The sequence below is a fragment of the Notolepis coatsorum genome (genome assembly GCF_963971535.1).
Source record: "Notolepis coatsorum genome assembly, chromosome: 17".
NCBI classification, from domain to species: Eukaryota; Metazoa; Chordata; class Actinopteri; order Aulopiformes; family Paralepididae; genus Notolepis; species Notolepis coatsorum.
In genome coordinates, this window is record NC_140181.1 from 71,505,735 (window position 1) to 71,531,362 (window position 25,628).

A 25,628-nucleotide genomic window follows, 5' to 3' on the forward strand; every position below is an offset into this window, starting at 1 on the left:
ATAAATCTTTAAAGAAACGAATAGCGAATAAATGTGAAGTTATCTTTGAACCTCGGTCAAGCCTCATCAATATAACCCCCCCCCCCCTCCTCACTAATGGAACTGGTGCCGCGGAGTCACGTTGAGACTTGCTGTGCTTTTAAAGCAAGTCTCTCGGCCTCCTTAGCCAAATTGAAATGCCAAAACTATATGGCAAGGTCCATGAACAAGTGGAGAAAAACTCAGTACAATTAAACACTGCAACGACCACTGCAAACGTTGAGTGAATCGCCAAGTAACGTTAATGTCATTGCTACTGCTGTGACTAGCTGCTCTAGTCTACCGGTCACAAGGTATGAAGGTATAGTCAAAATCCATACCGTAGCGCAAATTCATACCGTTTATACCGTATACCGTTGATACCGTCCACCCCTAGGACTCCCACCACTAATAAATATGCATGATCAAGTTCAACAACGTGTGCTTTTATTTTGATATTCCTTAATTCCACGTTGAAATTACACGATACATTAACACTTTCAGTGCCCACCACGACATAACACGTGTTATCAGCCCGCCCCCTGAATGCCCACCATGACAATTGGCGTGTTATTTTTTTATTAGCGATCTGAATTCATATTTCATCAACCGAGTCTCTCGTTGGTAAACCAGCCCCATCAGGAGCTCAGATGTGAAAAAAGCGCCCCCTATCGTCTCCCAGATGGTAATGCACCCGTTTGGAATGGACTCAATGAAAATGGATGAGAAAAGAGAAATCCGGAATCCAAATTTTACTTCTCAGGCATGTAACCCGAGCCGATTGCAGTCATTCTGGTCCCTCAGAACAGCGTGGAATATGTGTTTCCAGTACCCAGCGTTGGATCAATAAAAGCGATCGATTTTTGGAATGGCGATCAGGAATTGGAATGATCTTTTTGGAGAACATCTGAGGTAAGGAATCTATTTTACAAGTCTTGGGATAATCAGAGTTGTATTCGCTGAGATCTCAGCGTTCGCCCTGTGTGTGTGTGTGGGCGATGGCTTTGAGGAAATCAGAGAATCGATTTTTCAGATCGCCTATATAGCCTGCATACGTACACATATACTATCGATAATCTAGCGTTAATTTGAAAACTATTCATAAATAGGCCGAAAAATTACAACGTTTTTGTATTCTAGAATATTCCAGTACAGGGCGTTTATCATGGAATCTTTTTATTTCCCTTGAAAACGAGGGCTTTTCAAAATGCTATAACACGAAAATGAACCGATAAAAAAACAATCCGCTTCGTCAATGTTGACTGGAAAACGAGTCATTGATAAGCGACGGGCAGATTAGACACATAGCCATAATTTAAAACATAGATTAGGCGTTATTAACGCTAACATTGAAGTGGATGGTGGGCATTCAAGCACTAAATCGTGCGCCCCCTGCTGGCACTGAAAGTGTTAAGTGTGGGGTCTCCAAAAAAGTCCTAAATAAAATGGGGTCGTTCGTGGTATAAAAAAAGTTTGAGAACCCCTGTCTAGCGTGAATGTAGTTCGGTCGGTACCCAACTCCAGTCATATAAAACGTTGTATTTTAAGGCTACAAGCCTACAATGTCTGAAGGAGTTGAGATACAAAATCTGTGTTTCTTCACCAAACTAATTAAGGAGAGAACAACAGTGTCTTTAGAACGTTTACAATCGGACGTTGAGGAATTCATCTGCAAGTTGCATTCAGTCTCGTTGCGAATCTGGATCTGAACCGGGACGGCTCTGCACGTCACACCTCTGACTCTACCGCCATGCTGTCTGAAGTCACACGGCGTTGGCACTTTGCCCCATTCGTTTGGTTCCGTGTGAAAAGTGAAGCCGGCATAACGAGGGGTCTTCTTTACACTGATATTGTGGGGTCTCTTGTTTTAACCCTTTCACTACCACACTGTCTGTAGTGTGGCAGTGAAAGGGTTAACCTTATGTAGTGTGGTAGTGAAAGGGTTAACCCTTTGGTAGTGTGGTAGTGAAAGGGGTAAAATGGGGGCTATAAAGCACCGTCTTGGGTTCAGCTGAGCTAACCCACATCTCGTGTGAAAATGTGTCTCGCCGTAACCGGTGTCGGACCCTGGTCTGAGCTCTACTGTGGGGGTGTGTGTGTGTGTGTGTGGAGAACCTAAGGACTGGAGAAGTCTTTGTGTTGACCTTAATCTAAATCAGAAGCATATGATATGCAGCACTATGACTCAAAATCACATTTCGCTCCAAATCTAATGAGTTTGCCATGCCATGTGTGCCTTGTCCCGAGTTCCTCAACTCGCTCTGGTTTTGCGACTTTAAGCCACTGCCAGAATCATGCCGACTTTTCTCACTCTAACCTCGTTTTGAGCGCGTAGGCGGACCGCCGTAGTTTATTATGGGGACGGCGGGAGTCTCATTGTGTCAGCTCTAATAGGTCCCCCCCATGCAGGAGCGTGGTGCGTTTTATTAAAACGCTCTCATTAGCTTCAACAGTGGCAGTGCTCTCTCCGTCGGCCTGATAGAGGGAGAGAGCGGCAGCAGAATGCTGCATTGGGGGATTTGGCAGGAGCCTCCTCTCCCCTCGTTGGGTTTCAGCGTGTCGGTCCCGCGGGGCCGGTCTATCTCCACCCAGAGTGTTTGGGTTCATCTGCAGTGAAGGATCTGATTTCAGGGCTGTCTGGCTGCCGAACACCAGGGCTCTGTCTGCACCCTGGTCTGCACGCCACGGATGCCACTGAGCCAGGGTTGTTTGCATGCTGGCCCGGGGGGGGGGGGGGGGTGAAACTGGGGCTCGCCTGCCCCCCGCTGGACGGAATATAGAACTGCGTGTTTTGTAAGGATTTCAGAAAGTAGGTTGCTATTGTTATATCATGCTATAAATTAATGCACTGTATTATCCAGACCGGTAATGTAATGCAGATTAAATGCCACTTGATTTGTAAAATGGGAGCTCAGCCGGGAGTTGTAGACCGTAAGCGAATCGTTCTCATGATGTAAATGGAATACACTAGTCTGTCATCCGTGTGTTCTTATGATGTAAATTGACTACAGTGGTTTTGTCAGCCTCATGTTTTTATGATGTAAATTGACTACAGTGGTTTTGTCAGCCTCATGTTTTTATGATGTAAATTGACTACAGTGGTTTTGTCAGCCTCGTGTTTTTATGATGTAAATTGACTACAGTGGTTTGTCAGCCTCATGCAAGATTTAGCCTCCATTGTAATCCGCTATAAATTAGGGAGTTGGGGGGGGGGGGTGTATATGAACATACAAAATTGAAAATAGTAAATCGTTTTTGTGACAGTGTCTTTAAAGGAACACGCCAACATTTTAGCTTACAGTCTCCAGAGAGAGACAATAAGATGGATACCAGTTTCCTCTCTGTGCGTTCAGTAGAAAGCTATCTGGCTGCACGTTAGCCTAGTTTAGCACAATAAATGGAAGCGGACAGTGCCTTCGGGAGAGGTGTTAGTTGGACAATGCCTAGGCTAACCGGCACTGTCCGCTTCCATTCACCGCTGTATATGATTAAGCTGCACTCATTTGACCATATCTCTCTCTCTCTCCCTCAGCTCTAAGGTGCAACTGCACCACCTGCGAGAAGACGGGCTATGAGTGCGAGACGGACGGGGCCTGCATGGCCTCCACCTACTACAACCAGGGCAAGGAGCAGCATGTGAGGATCTGTATCGGCCAGGAGGCCCTGATGCCCCCCGGCAAGCCCTTCTTCTGCCTGGACGCCGAGGGGCTGCTCAACACACACTGCTGCTACCAGGACTACTGCAACAGTGTGGACCTCAAGGTCCCGGGTGAGGCTCCATGCAAACACCTCCAGTGATCCGTCTCAAACCCCGCCCTCTTTTCCTGATCCTCCAATTATTTGCTACCATTGCTTCTCCTTGGTAAAAACGAAGACGAGCCAACGGTTGTGATTTTGAAGGATCAGGAAAAGAGGGAGGGGTTTGAGATGAGTCAATATGACAGGACCGATGTGGACTATGTTAAATCTGTATTGGAGGTGAACCAACTCCTTTTAAATCTCTCTCTCTCTCCCCCAGTCCCAACAAAGCTGGGGTGGCTGGGCTCCAGCGGCACCTGGGGCCCCGTGGAGCTGGTGGCGGTAATCGCGGGGCCGGTGTTCCTGCTGTGTGTGCTGCTGATGGTGGCCGTGTTCCTGTTCCAGTATCACCAGAGAGCCTACAGCCACAGGCAGCGGCTGGGGATGGAGGACCCCTCCTGTGACCACCTGTACCTGGCCAAGGACAAGACCCTGCAGGACCTCATCTACGACATGTCCACCTCAGGATCAGGCTCTGGTCAGTACCCATAACACCCTCTGATTGTAATCTTATTATAATCACAACAAACCCCCTAGACCCAAATCCATTGTCTCATATTCGAGCCAATACAGTATTTTTCTGTGTATCACTGCCAAGAGTTGCCAATTGAGTTGTGTCTCTGCTGCCCCCTGCAGGCCTGCCCCTCTTTGTGCAACGGACGGTGGCCAGGACCATCGTGCTGCAGGAGATCATAGGGAAGGGGCGCTTCGGGGAGGTGTGGCGGGGGAAGTGGAGAGGAGGAGACGTGGCGGTGAAGATCTTCTCCTCCAGAGAGGAGCGCTCCTGGTTCCGGGAGGCGGAGATCTACCAGACAATCATGCTGCGGCACGAGAACATCCTGGGCTTCATCGCAGCGGACAATAAAGGTCAGTCCTGACATCACCCGGACCGTCATATTGGTAACTAGGGAGTGGGACGCATACTAATCTAGACTTTAAGCATTAGCCGATACAGAGTTAAAATCTGTTGGTTTTACTGAACAGGAAAGACCATTTGAGAGATCTATCAGAAAATTAAGTGCCTTTTTGATTTGTCACATTACCCCCCAACTCTCCTCTTCACTGCCACAGCTGTTGCCACTACGACACCCGAATCTCCCCACGGGGATAAATAAAGGTCTATCTTATCTTAACTCTTGGTATCGATACTGGATCGGTATTGATATCTAACACTAGTACCCGCATCAGGGGGCGTCCCAGTTTAACAACAATACACGTGTAAAAAAGAACGTCTGGAGCGAGTAGGAAGTGGAGTCTGCACACTGGGAGCTGCCAGCGCAATTCATTTATTAACCCCACAAAAATGTTGTTTCAAGTCCACCGCTCTTTACGTCACTGCGTCTCTAGCGTTAATGAATGGATCCCTTCGGGAGCTTGCAGTTATGCAGACGATACTTCCTGCTGTATTGTCAGGGTTTCCCTGATGGAAGTGTGTGTGTGTGTTGTTGATTTTTCCACTTCACTTTCAATTCGGTTCACGTGCGTAGAGCAAGTTATCTTCTCTCTGGGGGTGTTTGACATGTTGAAAGAAAAATTAGATAAACAAAAGGTACAAAGAACAATAGCATTTGAAGCCTGGATAAGATTTTGATGAGAGTTTTAACAGCTGTTTACCTGAGACGTTCGAATGTAGAAGTTAATAGCTGTTTACCAGACATTCCGGTGGCGCAGTGGTTGGCACTGTTGCCTCACAACAAGAAGGTCCTGGGTTCAAATCCCAGCAGGGGGCCTTTCTGTGTGGAGTTTGCATGTTCTCCTTGTGTTTTCGTGGGTTTCCTCCCACACCAAAAGACATGCATGCCATTGTTCTTGACCAAGGTACTGGTATTACAACTGGAGTTGGTCCCCAGGCGCCAACTTAAACGTAGAAGAATCAAGAGTGTTCAACTACTAGCATTTGAAATGGGAGTGATGGAACGAGTGCGACTGGACTGGACACGGTTTACAAATGTGTGCAAAAAGCTGAAATATGATTCTAAAGGGATAGTTCTGATTATTGGACATTAAGTTTTATGAAATATAGAATACAAATCCTTTATTTATCCAGAGGGAAATTTGGCACTACAGATCACTCTCATTGAACAATAAACATTTAGGTAGTCAATGGGACTAAAATAAGAATATAATCTGGTATGTATATACATTCTAAAATCTTAAATATAAACTATACAGTAAAGTGTCCAGGAAGATTTCGCCACCCTGTGCTCAGTGAGGCACAGTGATGTGCTATAGAGTCTAATGGCTGTCGGAATGAAGGACTTCCTGTGCCATTCAGTGTTGCATCTAGGGAGTCTTGGTCTAACACTGAACGTGCTCCTTCTATCAGCCAAGTCTGTGTGTAGTGGGTGGGAGGTATTGTCCATGATGGCGTGGAGCATAGCAAGGCTCCTCCTCTCCGCCACCACCGCTAGAGAGTCCAGCTCCACCCCCACCACGTTACTGGTCTTCCTGACCAGCTTTTCTAGCCTGTTTGCGTCCCCCGCTCTGTCCGCTGCCCCAGCAGGTCGCAGCATAGAAGAAGGCGCCCGCCATGTTTTGACCCGTTCAGTTTGTTGTTGATGTGGGCTCCGAGCTATTTGCCAGTATTGTAGTTGATGCAAAGCTATTTGCTCACTTACTGAGTCCCGTGGTGCGAGTTCTGGATTGGTTCCCAGCATGCTGGGAAGCTTTAATAAACTTTATTTGTATAGACGGGCAGCAAATGGCAGGCAGCAAATTTGCTCTGAACCCAGGCAGAACTTCAATGATTGGACTCAGTCCCTAATGTTCAAACTAATCCCTTTAAACAAATGGGTTCTCTAGTATTACTAGTATTATAGTATTAGAGCTTTTTTTTTTTTTTTTTTTTTTTTTTTTTTTTTTTTATAAATCTTTTTCCTCCCATCCCAATGTTAGTCGTATGCCAATTCCCAATCCCCTTCCTGGTCGCTGCGCACTTACAGTCAGATCATCTGGGAGAGTGGAGGCTATCACGTGCTTCCTCCGACACACGTCCAGCCAATCAACCGCTTCTTTTCACCTGGCAGCGCGGATCCTCCCTGAGAGGGCGTAGCGTGTGGAAGGATCACACTATCCCACTCAGGTCCTATCCGCGCTTAGCAGGCGCCCCGACCGAACTGTAGGAGTCGCTGTTTACAACGAACAGGCGAATCCAGCTCACAGCTCCGGGGTTGGTGACTAACGCAATCTCCGCTACGCCACCTAACCGCCTGTATTAGAGCTTTTAATGCTCTGGTATTGTCGTTTTCTTTCTTACTGCATTTCCTTTTGTTAATCCTATTAACACCCCACTCTTTTGTCTTTCTCTGTCAGATAATGGCACATGGACCCAGCTGTGGCTGGTGTCAGACTACCACGAGCACGGCTCTCTGTTCGACTACCTGAACCACTACTCTGTCACCATCGAGGGCATGATCAAGTTGGCTCTGTCTGCCGCCAGTGGCCTGGCACATCTGCACATGGAGATCCTGGGCACTCAGGGTGAGTCCAGCAGGCCTAGCAAATCACCCCTGCCCTCTTCTCTTGATCCTCCAATCGCAACGGTTGCTTCCCAACTGGTCTTCAGACGGGGCAATTACAAGAAGCAAATGAACACACGCAGTGTGGATATGATTACATATTTACATTTAGTCATTTAGCTGACTCTTTTATCCAAAGGGACTTACAAGTTCTGTACAACAGGAAGCAGGAAGGGTGCAACTCTTTCATGCTGAGTGACAATGTTCGTCAAACTGTGTTGAAACTTTGGTGCTAGTCTTGGGTGCATAGTAGTAAAGACTTATTAGTATAGTAGGTAGGTAGTAATATAGACAAGGACGATTATTTAGTGGAAAAGTGCATAATTACACACACGCACACAAAAAAGATAAAAAAAAATTGCATGTATCTGTATCTGTGTGCCGCCCATCGCATTTAATCTAATCTAACACACACACACACACGAATGAACACAAAACACGCTTGTTCATTTTCAGCTCAGCATTTTTAGATGCTACCTCTTCCTTTTTTGTGATGTGAGCCTAACTTGATGTGTTTTTGTGTAGGTAAGCCTGGCATCGCCCACCGTGACCTCAAGTCCAAAAATATCCTGGTGAAGAAGAATGGCATGTGTGCCATCGCTGACCTGGGCCTGGCGGTGCGCCATGAGTCCATCACAGACACAATCGATATAGCGCCTAACCAACGCGTGGGCACTAAGAGGTATGTGCTTCCCGAGTTATCTCACTCTCACCTCTTTCTCTCTCTCTCTCACTCACACCTACACATGTCTCAATAGTCATGTTTCCTTACACAGGGCTGGTTTAGACACGTTTCAGACCTTGAAAAGCTTGAACAATTAAAAGATAATGAATATTAAAAGCAAACTCTTAAAAGGAAATCCACCACGGAGAAGCAGTGAGATGACTCGTATGTTGTAACTTAATAGGTCAGGTTACATGATTAATGTTGTTATATATATGTTAATATTGATTATTATTATTTACATTTGAAAGCAAGGTTGGAAGAGTGTTTGTTTATTATAGTCAGAGATACTATTATTTACTTTAGTCGCCACATTAGTTAGTAGAAATAAAAGTCCCAGAATGCCTTGCGCCTAGTAACCGGCTGTGTACATTTATAGTGATTGAAGTTGCAGACTGAAGAGACCGTATGAACTGGAGAAATGTAATGTAACATGCACCGGTAAACTTCTATATAAAGGACACTTTCGTATTATAACCCGACGTTTGGTCAATCCATTATTTGGAAAGTAGTTATTCTACACCATAATCTATCACGTGTAAACGTTTTTAAGGGAAAGTATGGAGGCAACTCTGAAGGACACGGTCATTCTCACTGTGTCATTCCTCATCCCTGACCTTGTCGTGCCACTCTCCAGGTACATGGCCCCAGAGGTGCTCGACGAGACCATCAACATGAAACACTTTGACGCCTTCAAGTGTGCCGACATCTACGCGCTGGGCCTGGTGTACTGGGAGATTGCACGCCGCGGCAACACTGGAGGTAGCACTCAAATACCCTGGAAATAATATTATTATTACATGTATACATGCACGGTTAGAATATTGATGCACACATATTCATATTGATCATGGAAATTACATTATGTTATTGAATAAAAAATTTAAAGGAGCCCTACCACAAACAGAGCTGAAAGATTGATTGATCTTTATTAATCTTGAACCAACACGCATAACTATCACAAAAAATTTATAAAAAGCTAAAACAATATACATGCATATATCTACATACACACTCTACATACAAATAAAAATAAACCAAAACATAGAATTTGGTTTGAGAAGGGGCAGAAAGAAGCAGTGCTTATCTAGTCCTGCCCCTTCACACAATTTACAGATTATTGCTCTATCTATAGTAAATGATAAGAAAAGAAGAAAAAACTGAGAAGAAAAGAAAGCAGTATTTGCAAGGAATAGAATATATCATAAGAAGTAACATTACTACCTCTAGATTTTCCTCTTTCATGTATTTGTTTAAGAATGTTAGTTTTATAACTGCTTTTACATTTTCAAATATTTCTACACATTTTTAACGTCTCATGAAGGCTGTTCCATAGTGACACCCCACAGACCGAGATGCCCATTTGCTTCAAGGTCGTACCTCTACCTAGGGTGTTTTTAGGAGCAGTTTCCCTCTTGACCCGTAGATACCATCTCTGCCTGTGTGAACATTTTCTGAATGTTACTAGGCACTGTATTATTGATTACTTTAAACATAATTTGCGCTGTTTTGAATATAACCAGGTCAGTGAATTTCAAAGTTTGATTCTTTCAAAACGGAAGGTTAGTGTGATCTCGAAGATTAATCGGTGAACAGCTTTGACAGAATGTGTATCGAGTCCAGTGATTGAGCAGGCTGTCCATTGTGTCCTCCAGGTATCCACGAGGACTACCAGTTACCCTACTTTGACCTGGTGCCCTCTGACCCGTCCATAGAGGAGATGAGAAAGGTGGTGTGTGACCAGAGGCTGAGGCCCAACATGCCCAACTGGTGGCAGAGCTATGAGGTACAGTAGCTGTACTACACTGAGCAGCGTTTTAAACAGCTATGAGGTACAGTAGCTGTACTACACTAAACAGAGCTATGAGGTACAGTAGCTGTACTACACTGAACAGGGTTTTAAACAGAGCTATGAGGTACAGTAGCTGTACTACACTGAACAGGGTTTTAAACAGAGCTATGAGGTACAGTAGCTGTACTACACTGAACAGGGTTTTAAGCAGGTTTTATTTTTTTGTATTATCTTTTTCCGTTTTTCTCCCATCCCAATGTTAGTCGGTATGCCAATTCCCAACCCCCTTCCTGGTCGTTGCACACTCTACCCCCTACAGTCGGTCTGGGAGGGCGGAGACACTCACATGCTTCCTCCGACACATGTGTACCCAGCCCACCGCTTCTTTTCACCTGGCAGCGCGGACTCTCACTGTCCGTGTAACGTGTGGAAGGTCACACTACCTCTCCCAGATCTTTCCCTTGCTGTGCAGGCGCCCCGACCGAACTGTAGGAGTCGCTGTTTACAACGACCAGGACCCACCTACGCCGGCTTCCCACCCCGGTGGCCAAACCGGAGGCACCACAGCCGGATTCGATCCCACTGGCTCTGTGGTGGTAGACAGATGCTTAGTCCGCTGCGCTACCCGGCCGCACCTAAACAGGGTTTTAAACAGAACATCCAGATTTGTGTAAAAGACAACATGAAGGTTGTTTTCATACAGATGTTTACTTTAGATGCTAACGATTGTGAAAGGGACTTGTCAGAAATCTGCTTTATAATTTTTTTTTCACTTTATTACACCTCATCAGGCCAGCACATTTGGCGATACACCATGTCAACATCATAGGGGTTAACAAGAATACAAACCTAAAAGAACTCTACCTGGTAGATGGTTGTACATTTGAAAGATATCAGTCAGCTTAACTGCACTACTATTCTCCTGTCATTCCAACACGGTCTCCCTGTGTCCCCCGCAGGCGCTGCGTGTGATGGGGAAGATCATGAGGGAGTGCTGGTACGCCAACGGAGCGGCGCGGCTCACGGCGCTGCGCATCAAGAAGACCCTGTCTCAGCTCAGCGTGGAGGAGGATGTCAAGATGTGAGCGGGGCGGGGGGCAGCGGGCGGAGCCGGGCGGCCAGGCCGCGCCGGTGGAGACGCACAACCAGACCACACTCCCACAGCAAAACGAACACTATAAGACAGACTGTAAAACAAAAACCCTGCCAGTTTTAAAGCCACACTCCAAGTTGTGACGAGGCCTACCTCACCTTTTTAGCCAAAACTACTGAGAACCTCCCTCCCTCTCTCCTTCCTCCCCTCCTCGTGTTTCCACACCACCTCCCCCGAACTTCACCTCCTTCTCTTCCTCCCTCATGGGCCACAACACTACAGCACTATTACCACTGTTAATATCATCACACACACCAACCCCTTTTTTCTCCTCATTTCCTGAGCAGGAATTATTACTATTGTACAGTGACAGGATCATTTTATTTTTTTCTTTGATAATTTTTTTACCTCTGAAATTGTCCCACGACGGACTATCTGCGTCTGGAAGACTCCTCCTAAAACAAAATGTGTTGTGGGTTTTGTGTCGAGCTAAAGTATATAACGATGGCTTATTACTCCTCTGTTGTCCAGGCAACATCTCTTTCTGTTGCTGTTGTTGAGAGTGAGTGTTTGTGGGAGGGGGGGGGGGCGCGGGTGAATGGCTGAAGCACTGTTTTCCTGGAATTTCTACTGTAGTATGTTAAAAAAAAAAAAAAAAAAAAACGAAGCAATGCCTCGACAGCTACCACCATGTCCCAAAGAGACTACAAGATGTGCTCTCTCGCTCTCTCTCTCTCCAGAGAGTACAAGATGTCCCCTCTCTCTCTCTGCGCGCATCTTTCATTTTGATGTATTTTCTTTGGCTACTTTGATAATCAGAACATTAACAGACGAGATGGCTTCCCGCCACTTGGAATAGCCCACGAAACGGAAACAAGTTGCACTCAATTGTAGCTTCTTCATGTTCATGTGACTCCAGCAAGTATCACATGCTGGATGCGGTCCAGCTCTGACGTTTTAAATTTGAGACGTGGCAGGGATAGTATTTGGGATTTGATTTTAGTTTTTTATTTATTTGTCGATAGTTATTACTTCATATTGATGAACACACTGTGAGATGAAACTAGATGTTACGAGCCAGTGTCTGATATCAGAATTTAATGTTTTTATTATACAGTCTATTAAAAAGTTAAGACTATGGATTACATTCATTCAATAAGATACTTAATTTAATCATGGATGTAACCTTATAGGTCTTGATGAGACGACATCCTCTACACTGAGCAAATGAGAGGCATATGAAATGAGAAATACTTTGTTTTTTTGTTTTTAAATATAATAATTTTGTGTTTTGTGTAAAGACAACATGATGGTTTTGTTTGGACTTTTCCTTTCATTTTAAACACTACTGATAGTAATGGGTACATATATTTGTATATAAAAGTTGCATTTCTTTTGCCACAAGCACCAGTTTGATTGTTTTTCCAGTGACTTTGTTTGAATGGTACTTGTCAGAAATCTGTCGTTTGGTCTGTAAGCATGGTTTCTTAACCGTGCTCGGAAGTGGGTCTGTCATCTGCTGGATTTAAACAATTATTTTTTTCTTTTCTTCAGTTGCTACTTCTCTTGCAGTTTGACGGTACTACTGATCTCCCCCGTTCCCTTTGCTGCAACTACTTTTATAAATGTTTTTAATTGCCCAAGTTCTTTTCAGGGCTCTGTAAACCAAATCCGTTTGTATGTCATCTGGGTGGTAGCTATGTCCCCTTTGTTGACACTGGAATAGTTAGGAGTGTAATGTAACCTTAAAACTCTAATCTCACCAATGGCTATTTATTCAGGAAAAAAAAAGTAAGATTGTCAGATAAATGTTACAATCAGGGCGAGCATAATCTTGGGATGTGAACCGTGATTCGGAGCCGCTGTCTGAGCGACACGCTGCAAAGTGAAACGCGTATTCTCGTGCTACGCTGTGGTCTGCAGCCATGGCTGCTTGTGATACGAGTCTTGTTTGTAGACGAGATGAATGTCATCACAGCGGCAGTTTGTCAGCCTTGGGCTCAGCGCGGCTCTGTCCACACGGACCGGGGGGGGTAATGTTATCATAGCATTATGTAACAGTTATTAACACTTGAACCGGGGGGGGTTTGTACAAGCAGAATAAAATGTGTTATGGTAGAACTTTGTTATGCATGATGTCTCAAACACTGGGACCTCAGTCTCTGCTGAGGTGGTGAATTACAGTATAACTTAGACTCGTCTCTGCTGGTCTGTTTTCTCCTTTCTGGTTTGTCTTTGTCGGGCCTGTAATACCCCAGTAATGTAGCTGCTCCTGGAACTTGGGTTTTGAGAAGTGGAGCAGGTGGAGCATGGTGGTGCAAAAGACGCTGGGGGCGGGGGTTGGACTGTTGTCAGGGGAACCAGATGTCAAATCCTCCTGTCCATGTTTTGGGTTGTTGCCATGGGTATTTTACCATCGGATGTCCTGTTCATACTTAAATTTTTAAATCATGTCATGCAAATCTTTTCAGGATTAGTTCAAAATGTGTACATAGATGATATACAATAAATACAATTTTTTTCTTACTGGTGTCTTTGTTGTTGACAGCTTCCTCCTTTTAGTCTTGCATTGTTTTATTTCTTATCAAGGGCCTCTGCACTACTTATCAACACAGAGGATTAATATCGGTACCAAGCCTTGTATTTAACCTCTTCCGCCTGTGCGGTCCGACATCACGTCATAAATCAGTCTCTCTACTGTCTGACATAATCGTTTTTCCCCCAAACGTATTCAAGAGTAAACATCCTAACCATGTCACAACAGCAGACATAATGTATATTTTCAGCAATACGTTTGTTTACCAATAGGTTAAAGTGTTAGTGAGATTTTAGTTTTTGAAATGTGGTTTTGATCGCGGAGATCCGCCATTTTGAATTTGCGACAGTCGCTGAATGATGACTATTGCAATTTTGAGAAGAGGACATCCAGAGCTCTCAAGTTCAAGTTTCTTTAATAGTTGTCATACAGAGTCAATGAGTGTTGGAATTTTTTTAAACTACACTTCCCAAAGGCTTCTAGCTGCCTTCAAGCAAATGACTAGTTTATGATTTTTTTTTATTTCTCTTATTACTCGGGATTATATATACCACAAAACTGAACGTTATTGGTATAGGAGTGCATTTAGTTTGTCTCCCCTATTGTGAACATTTAGCAACCATCCGATTTGAAATCAGTTTAAAATGGCGGAGCTGTTGCAAGAATAAACATCCTACTGTACATACAATAGATTTCATTCTCTGTTCTTCATGCACGCCTGGTGATACTAAATCCAAATTGAAATCTGCCATTGGAAAGAGTAGTTTTGGCCCGATCCATAGTGTGCAAGTTGGCTATAATAAGGTCATTTATAGGCCTCATATTCTATATTCTATAATAATATTTCAAATTGCATGGGTCCGGATGGCAGAATTCAGTACTGTATCTACAAAACCTTCTGTTTAATCATCTTCCCTTTATTCATTTCCTTAGATCTTTTGTACACATGATCTCAAGAAGGTACTGAATGAGCTCAATGGCAGTTTCTTATGTCTGGTCATTTTTAGCATGGTGTTATTCACCGTCAAAGACGCAAAGAAAAAGCATAATTCATATTCTCCTTTGTTTCATCACAATTTAAGCAGGCCTAGTAATAGACACAATATTTCTGACACTGGGAATGTATTCACTGAGGTCCATAGATGTCACTAGATACCAAGAACATGCAAATGGGCCACTTAGGTATGTATTTTATGTGGATTTTCAGAAAATAGGGCTCCGGGCTTAAGAGGAGAAGTGACATTGAGGTGTGAAACATTATTTTGGTCTCTACTGGAAGGCTGGAGAGTTGATCCTTGACCCGGTCTTATAATGGCCATCTTGCACCCCTATACAGGAAAAGTGACAACCCTATAACCTCATAGTCAAGAGTCTTTTATACAATGGCATGCAAATTTCTTGATTCTGATTGGCTGAAACACTTCTTTCAGACGGTTATTTCTCATAACACACTCCACGTGATCCCAGAACCCACCCACAACCGAATTACTTTGTTTCCGAATCACTCCGCCGTTCGTATTTTTAGGAATGAAACCAAGATGGCGGACAATAATCTTTATGAATGGATGTATTGATATCGTCATAACGACTCATTCAAAAACGATTCTGTCACGTGAAATGTGTTAGTTGCTTACACAATGTTGGATTATGTAATTGGTTGGTCATGACTCATTGTGAAACAATATAAATCGCGGGAAGTGTGGTGTTAGATGGCATTCGTTGTAGAACCTCCCTCTCTTTCAAAAGGACACTGGGTCTCATTCCCGAACGAAGTTACGACAAAATATTTCATCTTAGCCAGATTTCGGCCCATTTAAGACATATTAGGGCTGGGAGTGGGAGTCCCCAAACTTTCCTGAGATCTTATTTGATCGTGGTTGAGAGCAGATTTAAGAGTGCTGAGGAGCACACTTAAATATGCTCTCAGCCCACGATCAAATCTCATGATTGATTGACTAATTTAAAATGTTATTATAACTTGACAGACTGTGTTCTCATAGTGATTCCTTCACGTCAACGCTACAGGCCTCCTTGGAATTAATTACTTAATCATAATTAAAATAAATATGACAATATTTGTACGATAAGAAATTACGCATTTGATGTCGGAAAAATAAATAATATGGATTCTTCTGATCACAGGGCAGCTGGATTAACCATATCTGAACCAGCTATTTTGGACAAATGTATAATTACTTTAATTACTCAGATATTCAAACACAATTATGCAATTATTGTGAAATGATTGAAAATAATAATAATTTAATGCCTTCTGTGGAATTTGTATTTCTTATTTGTTACACATCTGTTTTAATGATTAATTATATACATTTGAAAGAATGCAGGTCAACATGCAATGTATCCCATTGATTGGTATACAATGGGACAGACCTTTGTTTGATTGATTGATTGATTGATTGATTGAAAACTTTATTAACAGATTGCAGAATGGGTACAGTACAGTACAGCTCAATTACATAAGGGGATGCAGACCAGAGAAAGAATTTCGTTTTGTTTACATCAGGGTCCCCCATTTTCAATTCATCATAACATATATGACACACACGACACAGATAGACAGTACTGCTACATCTATACATTTATGACATACCAGATTTGCAAATACAGTACTGTTTGTGATACAAAAAGAGTCCAGAAAAGAGAGTACATTTGACGTAGAAACTGTTGGAGGAGGTTGGGTAGGAGGGGTGGGTGGGGGATAGACTTACAAGCAAAACTGTACATTGACAAAGCCATACTTGGTCATTTACTGTACATTGGAGGGGGTTGATATAGCTATAAACCTGCATTCCTTCGAATATATCATTAATCAATTAAACTTATATTGAAATACACTTAATGTATCTTCTCAATGATTCTATGTTATAGCTATATGATCTTTCTCTAATGTATAGTGGAATAGCTTACTCTGCTCGTTGTGTTTCCCGTTAAAGTAACAGTTCATTCAAATGTGGTCCTTTGGAAATCACGTGGAGGCGGAGACAGCGCTGCGGGTGAAAACGGTTCTGACCGTTGTTTTATTGGAATATCCAACAGCTTAAATTATCTGGTTCACAGCATCAATTATTTTCTATCTCTAATCAGCTTTTCCCGGAGGGCTTCTTAGTGGCGTCTCTTATTCTCGAACTGGTGGGGTGGATTCTCCGTCTCTGCTTTTCCGTTCTCCCTGCGTGTCTCTCTGCGTCTCGGTGTCTCCGTGTCTCTGTCTCACCTCCATCATTCAACCTGTAGGTTTTATAGAGAAGAGAGAACCCCCCCCAGCCCTTGCGCCATCCAGTGCCGTCACCCCAGAGAGCCTGCTTTCCTATTGGCTAGAAGGTCTCCCCTCTCAGTGATTTGGGTCTTGCGAAACAGCGTTACAAGGTGACCTTACAGAGGGGATATGAACTAGTTTCCTTTTAGAATGATTTACCCAAGTGTCCCTGAATGCGACCCTCATACAGATGGAAATATAGTACCCATTCAACCTAACAGTGGGTATCACAGAATGGCCTGTTTGGTCTGCTTAGCTAAAGTAAACAGAACTCGGATGTTGGCCTTCAGGCCGTCACTTCTTGACTTAAAAGTTTAGTTATTTGGCGCACCATCCCTGTTCGTTGTGGAGGAAGATGTGTCATCTGTTTGCCATTTGATCTGTTCTTATTTTTATGGCACTCTGGGCTTTTTCCTATAGCTGCTAGGTGAAGGGTGAAGGGTTGCACTATTAGCTTTTGACTGAATTCTCCTGTGGCCTTTTCCAGAAACCGCTAGATGATTTTAATCCCTCCTGTAATGCTTATACGGGTCATTTTGATCAATTTCGACTGAGGCCAGTTAACAGCCTTCTTGTTGACTCAAATGTATGGTTAACCTAACAGGTGATTTGGCATGGCTGTGAGTCTCTATTTTTCTAAGAGAAAATAACCTAGTTCTTTGCTATTTCATATATGTGCATAATTTCTATTGTTTAATTTACAGGTTTTATTTAGATAAATATACGACAATCCACCCTTAGTGGGTTTCATAACCCACTATATAGCACCAATATGTTCTAAATTAAATATGTTAAACCATAATTATCATTTTTGCTAATATTTTCAAAAAATTCAAAAAATCCAAAATTTACACAAATCGAACTACCAAACCCATTTCCGTCTGTACAGTTACAAAATCATCATTCACTCTTTCCGTTGGCTTCTTCCCCAGTCACACACAATATCAGTTATTACTATGACTCTAGACTAAGAAAGCTGTTCCTGTTTTTACAAGGAAACACTCTTTCAATAACAGCTTTTTTGTTTAGACTATTTTATCCATGTTTACTTATCTTCAATGTGTCTGTTTTGTGTAATTGACTCTGCAAGAAAAGATTAATACATCCTACCCAAAAGATTAACACTCTAAACATCGAGGGAGATTCAAACAAGCAAACATAAATCATCTCTTCTCCTTGAAAATACCACTGAGGCCTCAATTATTCTTCGCTTTCATCCCTGTCAGTTATCCCTGTTTAAACCTCCTGAGGTCTTTACGGCTACCTCGTTTTGACTGTTTTCTTCTTGTTGTATTTTGTGCTAACCACAGCCTCTTCTTTGTTGTATGCAGTTTTTGGTACTGCTCCGATTTTCCACAGAAGGAAACGATTTTCCCTCTGTCCTTTTTTGCATTTTGGATTGTTATTTACAAACACACAATGGATTGGAAGTTCTCTTTTCCGCACAGATACATCTTTACTGTTCTGTATTTGACAACACTCTTTTTCCAAATTCGTTATCTATATATTCCACAGCTTCAATTGTTAATATTCAATCAAATCACCTTTGTCTCATTCATTTTTGTGCTGTACTATCTTACTAGATCAATTATCTCAAGTTCAACACAATCACCACTTCCACCCTTGAAAGTGGAATAACCATTTATTACACTATCAATACCTTGTTTCCAGACAGCCTCCTCGGTCCGGACAGCCAGCTCTAGACGAGGCCAACCACCAACAGAACCTATGTGCATGGTAACAAACCACAGTCCCTTTAAACACACATCCCACACACTCTGCCAGCCTTCAACAAGCCGGTGCAGATTCTCCCATAAGCCAATTATCAATTTCACACGTCTGCACCCTACTTGTAAACTATTTGGCCAATGGTGACCAAAATCTACAGAGCTTACCTATAAACAGAGAAACACGTTCGCCCAACACTTACCAAACCCAAAAACGTGACACAACTCCCCAGATACTACTCCTGGACTCTCAATGAGCGGAAAACTAAATCATGAACCAGCTCCCGTCCACCCTTAGTTTCCAGCCCATTATTTTAGACATTCCTACCAGTCCCGCTGTGTCACCACCACCTGCCATCCCTGACCGGCGAGAGATCCCTCCCAGCCAGTCAGTTCCTAAAAAAATAGAGTGTCAAAAAAAAAAAAAAAAAAAAAAAAAAAAAAAAAAAAAAATCGCAAACAAACATAAACAAAAATTCGTGAGTGCCTTCATGCAACACACCCATCAACAGAACTAAACTATCAGCTAGAGGCATAAATACCCCCGCATAACCACTAAGAAATAAAAATTTAAAAATTAAAAAGAAATTAAGTAAAGAAATTAATTTTTATTATTCTTTTTTTTTTTTTTTTTTTAAAGTCTCCTTGACCACCCTTGGATCAAGTATGTATAATCACTACTAAAATAGTCCTTTGTTATTAACTCTGTTTAATATTATGTCTAAATATCAACTGTTTAACCCTTCTCTGACACCGTCTGGTTCAGAGTTCACATGACCACAAGAGCCATTGCGGTGACCATTTTTCTCTCTCTCTCCAATCTGTGCAGCCGGGCCAGGCTGTACAGGTGGGAGATACCAAAAATCGTCCACCATACCCTTCTCCCTTACGTTTTCCTCACTGCCACAGCAAGAGTTGATCAGACACACTGTAGCAAAAAGGAAAACCCATGATTGGTCTATTAATTAACTGTTAGTACGATTGGCTCATGCATCTGTCAGTCATTTCATCTCTCCCTGTTAGTTGCACATCCATCTTAGTCGCTTCCACTCATAACCTAATGTACCAACGCTTCTATATATACATATATATATATTTTTTTTTATTCTATTTTTATTCCAATCAGTCCTTTTTCCCATTTTAACCTATTAATACCTCTATTTTCCCGAGCACTATGAGCTTCGCTTGTGCATTCCTGCCTCGTTCTTATTCAACCTATGGCCTTTGCAGACACACCCTCTTTACACCCCTTCTGAAAATGTCCCAACTTTCCACATGTCCAGCAACTCTGTTTTCTGATGGACGCTTGCTTTCTATTGGACTCTGGCTGAGCCCGCCACCCTTTGCCACATGATCGAGCGAGATGGCCGATTTCTCCACATTTCCAGCACTCAGTTGATGCCGGCCATCCAAGCGGTCCCCCTCTTTGTCGTCCATTTCCTCCTTGGGGCTGCCAGTTCTGTTGTCTGGATGAGAGAGGGACATACCTGTTCTTCCCAGCCGCCGCACCTTGGGCCTTTTGTTGTTGGGAGGGGCCTGGAAACTCACCCCCCCTGCGGCTGTCATCATTCCCTCGCTGCTCCGCTCCCTGTTCAGGTAACAGGGCAAGTGACTTCTCTTGTTCACTGAGTCCTTGTTCTGCAGTACGAAACATGATTTCCAAAATTACATCACTCATGATCACAGTCTGTTTCGCCAGCTCTTGTTCTAGCACCTCCCTCTCGCGTGTGACTTGGTCAACCGCCAGCTGCTTCTCCACCAGTTTTCTACGGACTGTCTCATGTCTTTCGGACGCTTCCGTGAATGCTCTTTGTCTTTCTGGAGAGAGGCACGTCATCCTCTCTACCTCCACCCTGGCCCCCGCTGTCTGGCTCCTCGTCACTGGCCCACGCCTCTCATCCTGGCTTTGGTCTCGAGGGACGACTGGACTGGGCTGTGGAAACTGTTTGTGTACATTTCCATACCTGCTATCGGTCTCTGTTTCAGCCGTACGGCCAGAGTGGACTTCGTGGGACGGCTGTAACAACGCCGCTCTTCTCAGTCTCTTTCTCTGTCCCTTGGTTAAACTGCAGTCGCCTGCAATGGACACCCCAGTGTGGCTCGGTTCTGGTTGGAGTAAAACCGTTGTCTCTGGTTCTCTCTCCTGTAAGACCTCCTGTATTGGAATCAAAGTCATTATTTCCAGTCCCTCTGTTATACTGGTCACCTGAGGAAATTCCATCACATCCCACTCAATCAGATTAACTTCAGATATCAATCTTTCTACGGGAGTGTCTGCAAAGGTTGTCAGCCTATTGCTATTGTCGGCATTACTTCTTTTCATCGCTTTTCGTGCTCTCCTTTTCTGTTTTTTTATTTTTGTTTCTCAATCTATAACAGCCTCCTTTTTTATACTTAAATACAAGGTCTTGTAAAGGCCTGAATCTCTTTGGCCATGGCTTCTTCACTTCTATTGTAATATTTCCAGTCATTGACATAGACAGATTGTCTACTTTTGCTATCGTTATTGCTTCTAAACCTTCAGTTGTCTCTATCAATGTTCCACTAAGGTGAACTTCCTGTGTACCCGACATTCTCACCACTTAATCACCGTTTGGAAGAACAAGTTTCTCTGTGTCCAAACCTATTTTTCGCTACTTGAGTTAAAATTCACCCACACTATCAGATTTATACCGGTGCAGACAGGGATTGACAATTTTCTTATCATTCATACTATACCAAGGCTCATATAGCCATTTCCCCAATTGGTATTGAAATCGCCAGAGCCCTAGTCCTCGCCGAGCCTGTGCAAAAAGAAAGCAAAAACATAACACTTAATACAGTGGCATTTCCCTTGTCATTTCCTCAATATTTATGCATTGGAAATGTCGGGCATTCCTATACTAATTCTTCTAGAGAGATTCGGTGTGATCTACTTGAATATAACGATACGGCTTTACTTGTTTTTGTCCATTTGTCCAACCGGAAACTGGAGGTTCCAATCCTTTGTGTGTTCCCTTCACCTTTGGTTCTCTGGGGAACATAATCATTAAGTTCCACACAACCTATCAATTCTAACAAATGGTAAACTTGGTTAGCCATCTGTTCCAATTTCTTTTTGCCTTGTTGAAATTGTCATAATTTATACTTTAAATGACTGCTCCGCGTATTAACTATGTATAAATGTAATATTAACTTCCCTACTTGCTTTCTACTATGAAAATCAAAAACTATACTTCTTCCTACATTTCTCACCACATTTACATCTCACGCCTTCATCACATTCTTCATACAACATCATTCTACATTATATTTCCACACATACCCCCTCACACCACCAAAAAAACCTTTTGGTGGCGTCACTGCTTCCAACCACTATCACGGGAAAAAATTTATCTTTAGCAACTTAGGTCACTAAACCCCTGACCGTTACATAGCCCAGTTGTCCACGTTATTAAATTCATGAACCCCAGTACTATACCCACCGCAACATTTCCCATGATCCCTGAATCCACCGAGACCCGTCTTCTCACAGCCCAAAGCATCTTCCCTCAGTTTCGAACCTGAATGAAAACACCCCAAGCCCCCTTCCAAGGAATATCACAACTCGTCCAACCACCACCTGTACCGGCACCTATTTCACATACATAACAGCTACATAGTTTAAAACAACCACCCAACCAATAACACACAACAAGACGCAAAGCCAACCCTGCCTCCAAGGACCCCAACCGAAGGGGGAAACCAGGGGACTGGCACCTTCCCTAAAATGAAAAACAAAAAACACGCCACAACCGTCTCTAACCAAAACCAATCTAATGTAAAACCCATCTCCCTTATAACAAATGCTCCAACTCCTTGCCCCCAGCCCAAACACACACGCCACTCTCAAGAGGGCCAGTCTGGGGGTTGGAGGGACCCCAACTAGAAACGGTCCGTAACGTACCCACAATCCATTTGAAGGCAAGGCATCGAGGGGGGGCGCACGTGGAGAAATGAAGGGAGGGAGAGAAGGAGAGACATACATACGGAAGAGGAGTTCCCAAACGACCATGAATATTACCCTATCCTTCCGTAAAGTAAACACTATTTTAAATACAACCACTGCCTCAAGCCCATCATAAGGGCAACCTAACTCGAATACTCTAACTAACTGCATGCCATGTATGTCCTGATGAACCGAAAATGGGGGACCCTGATGTAAACAAGACGAAAGTCTTTCTCTGGTCTGCATCCCCTTAACAATCGTGTGCATTGAGCCGTACTGTATTGCACCCATTCTGATAAAGTTTTCAATCAACCAATCAATCAACAGAGTCCATCTGGGAGAGAGGGATAGACAGAGGGAAGGGGAGATACCGGGAGGGAGGGAGGGAGGGAGAGCGGGAGGAAGACAGGGAGGGAGAGAGGGAGGACAGATGAAGGGAGGGGGGGCACAGACAGATGAAGGGAGGGGGGGAGCTATGACAGGAGGGGGGGCACAGAGAGGGAAGGAGGGGGGGATGCTATGAAGGGAGATTTATTTATTTTCTTTCTATTTCCAGAATCAACCAGCAGACTTCACCGTACAGCCTGGTCCAGTTAACCCACAGCTTAATACAACTAATGGTCTTTGCATGGAGTCCCAAAAGCCACCACTATACCCCAAGGGACGGAGGGAGGGAGAAGGGAATGGGGGAGGGAGGGATGCAGGGAGAGAGGGAGGGAGGGAGGGAGAGGGGGAGAGAGGGAAAGAAAAAGAGAGACGGCGAGACGAAGGGAGGAGGGGGGGACGGGGGAGGGAGAAGGCAGGCCGAAACCCCACCTGTCCAAAAAGGCCTTCGACTGTCATCCCCCTATTTTAACTTTATCGCCCTCGTTTTTTAAATCCTTTGTTTATTCTATGTTTCTAATTAACCAAGTTCTATTCCTCCCCTATAACTGTTTTAAACCTGTAGCGTAGCACTCTGGGATCCCATCGAACAAAAAGCGCATCACAAATCCAATCCATTATTATCACTATCACACGTGTGGCTGCCGTCCTGGCGGACATCTGTGCTCTACTGAGTGCACCCTTCTAGTCCAGCGAGAGCGCTGACGCTCCGTATTTGAGCAGGGTTGCCGTCTGTCAACACAAGATGGAACCCTGGAGGAAGCGATATAAGGAAACAAACTGCCAATAACTGTGAAGTCATCTTCGAACCCGTATCAGGAAATAAGCCTCCACACATCTGGTTAAATTAAATGCGAAACAAGACCTCCTGTGCGTCTCATGTTACAAACTTGTCCTCGTGAGCAGAGCGCATCATAACTACATCTAAAGGTGCATTGTTTGCAAACATTAGAACGGACACGTGACTCATACGCACACAGGAACGGGAGAGAGGGAGGGAGGGAGAAAGGGAGGGAGAGAGGGTGGCAGGGAGAAAGGGACGGAGGGAGGGAGGGAGGGAAAGAGAGGAGAGGGAGGGAGGGAGGGAGAGAGAGGAGAGGGAAGGAGGGAGGGAGGGAGGGAGGGAGGGAGGGAGGGAGGGAAAAGAGTACTATATCTGCATGGGGGGGCACACACTATGATAATGCAGGATGGCACCCATTATAATAGTGCAGGATGGCCCATTATAATAGTGCAGGATGGCACCCATTATAATAGTGCAGGATGGCACCCATTATAATAGTGCAGGAGGGGGCACACCCTATAGGGAAGGCTACAGTGGGGAGGGGGGGCCCTGATGAAACTCCTAGTATCCTCTCATATACTGTACCATTTTAGCCATAAAAGGGGGAAAAAGGAGGGAGGGAGTGGAAATGGGAGGGAGGGATGGAGGAAGAAAAGGAGGTGAGGGAGGGAGAGAGAGAGAGGAGAGGAGAGGAGAAGGAGGGAGGGAGAGAGAGAGAGAGAGAGAGGGAGGGAGGGAGGGAGGGAGGGAGGGGGGCAACCTAGGGAGAGAGGGCGAAGCAACAGCAGAGGTGTATCCATTTCAAAGACAACACCGCCCCCTGCTGTCTCTATTCGACAAGTGCGTCATCACGCAGCCACTCCTCCCATGACGTCAGCCGACGTGCTCACACAACATGAACCCCAATTCCCAGAATTCCCTGTACCGAATCGTAGTCCGGCATTAAGGATGGCTTCCCGCGAGACGTCGCCACAGGCTTACGTCACGTTTACACACACAAGGTCCCGCTGTCAGCCAAAATAGCATCACGCGATATTCCCCGAGACTCCCAGCATGCAACATTGTTAGCACAGGTAGCTTTAGCATGTTAGCATAGTTAGCTTAGCATAGTTAGCTTAGCATGTTAGCATAGTTAGCTTAGCATTTTTAGCATAGTTAGCTTAGCATTTTTAGCATAGTTAGCTGTCCACTGCCAACACCATTAGCTTAATACCGTTTAGCTTAGCTCAATGTTGCTATCGCTTGATCAGCCTAGCACGGCTAGTTAGCTTAGCCTAGCCCCTTACAATAGCGTTTCCTATACGGCCCACCATCCTGTTGATTTGAGCAGCACAACACATCGCGACGTTTTGCACAACCCAGTCATACTTTATAACATAATTTTAAATTTATTAAGCATTCGTTCATAAACCTTACAGTATCATTTTCTCGTTTGTACGCCCGTCCGGCCCCGGCCGGCTCCGTATTTTAAATATAACGCTCCCGATCTAGCCCCGTATTACAAATCTAACGCACCCCAAGCTCCGACGCTCCCTATGACGTCACCAGCTCTAAAATCCCCGTTTTCTTTGATCTTTACTACATTACTTTTAAACTTCTACAGCCCCGATTTGAAAAATTTCAACGCACATTACACATCTCCTAGGTTCCATCTCACATGTCATTCATTCAATTCACTCGAAAACGCAACACAGCGTCCACACGCTAGTCCCGTCGCGCCAGCTAATGCTGGAAGGACAGGGGTGTGGTTTCTCCGTTGCAGCCTTGGCCACCAGCTGGTTCATAATAATACAAAAAATACCGGCATCCACTCCATAACCTCTAGCAGACTCATTCACACACATCCTCTCTCATCCACACAGTTACACTCATACTTCCATTCAGCAACATAATCATTCTTAGCCCTGGTCAACCTTGCACATCATGTAGCATCATTTGGTAGCCTCTTTCAGCCACCATGGATGAAGCTATAAGTTCCGTCATCCCAACACAACAGTCGTACTAAACATTATT

At 44.0% G+C, this 25,628-nt stretch overlaps 1 protein-coding gene across 1 annotated transcript in view; it reads left to right on the plus strand.

Moving 5' to 3' along the window:
- Positions 1 to 13,469, plus strand: part of acvr1ba (activin A receptor type 1Ba) — a 46,458-nt gene extending 32,989 nt beyond the window's left edge. Inside the window, exons 2-9 of the mRNA XM_084334016.1 lie at positions 3,551 to 3,787; positions 4,037 to 4,294; positions 4,453 to 4,683; positions 7,129 to 7,296; positions 7,860 to 8,016; positions 8,696 to 8,820; positions 9,714 to 9,844; positions 10,810 to 13,469. Of these exons, the coding sequence (XP_084190142.1) occupies positions 3,551 to 3,787; positions 4,037 to 4,294; positions 4,453 to 4,683; positions 7,129 to 7,296; positions 7,860 to 8,016; positions 8,696 to 8,820; positions 9,714 to 9,844; positions 10,810 to 10,935 (1,433 nt within the window). The 3' untranslated portion in view covers positions 10,936 to 13,469. The remainder of the gene's footprint in view (positions 1 to 3,550; positions 3,788 to 4,036; positions 4,295 to 4,452; positions 4,684 to 7,128; positions 7,297 to 7,859; positions 8,017 to 8,695; positions 8,821 to 9,713; positions 9,845 to 10,809) is intronic.
- Positions 13,470 to 25,628: the final 12,159 nt, after the last annotated feature.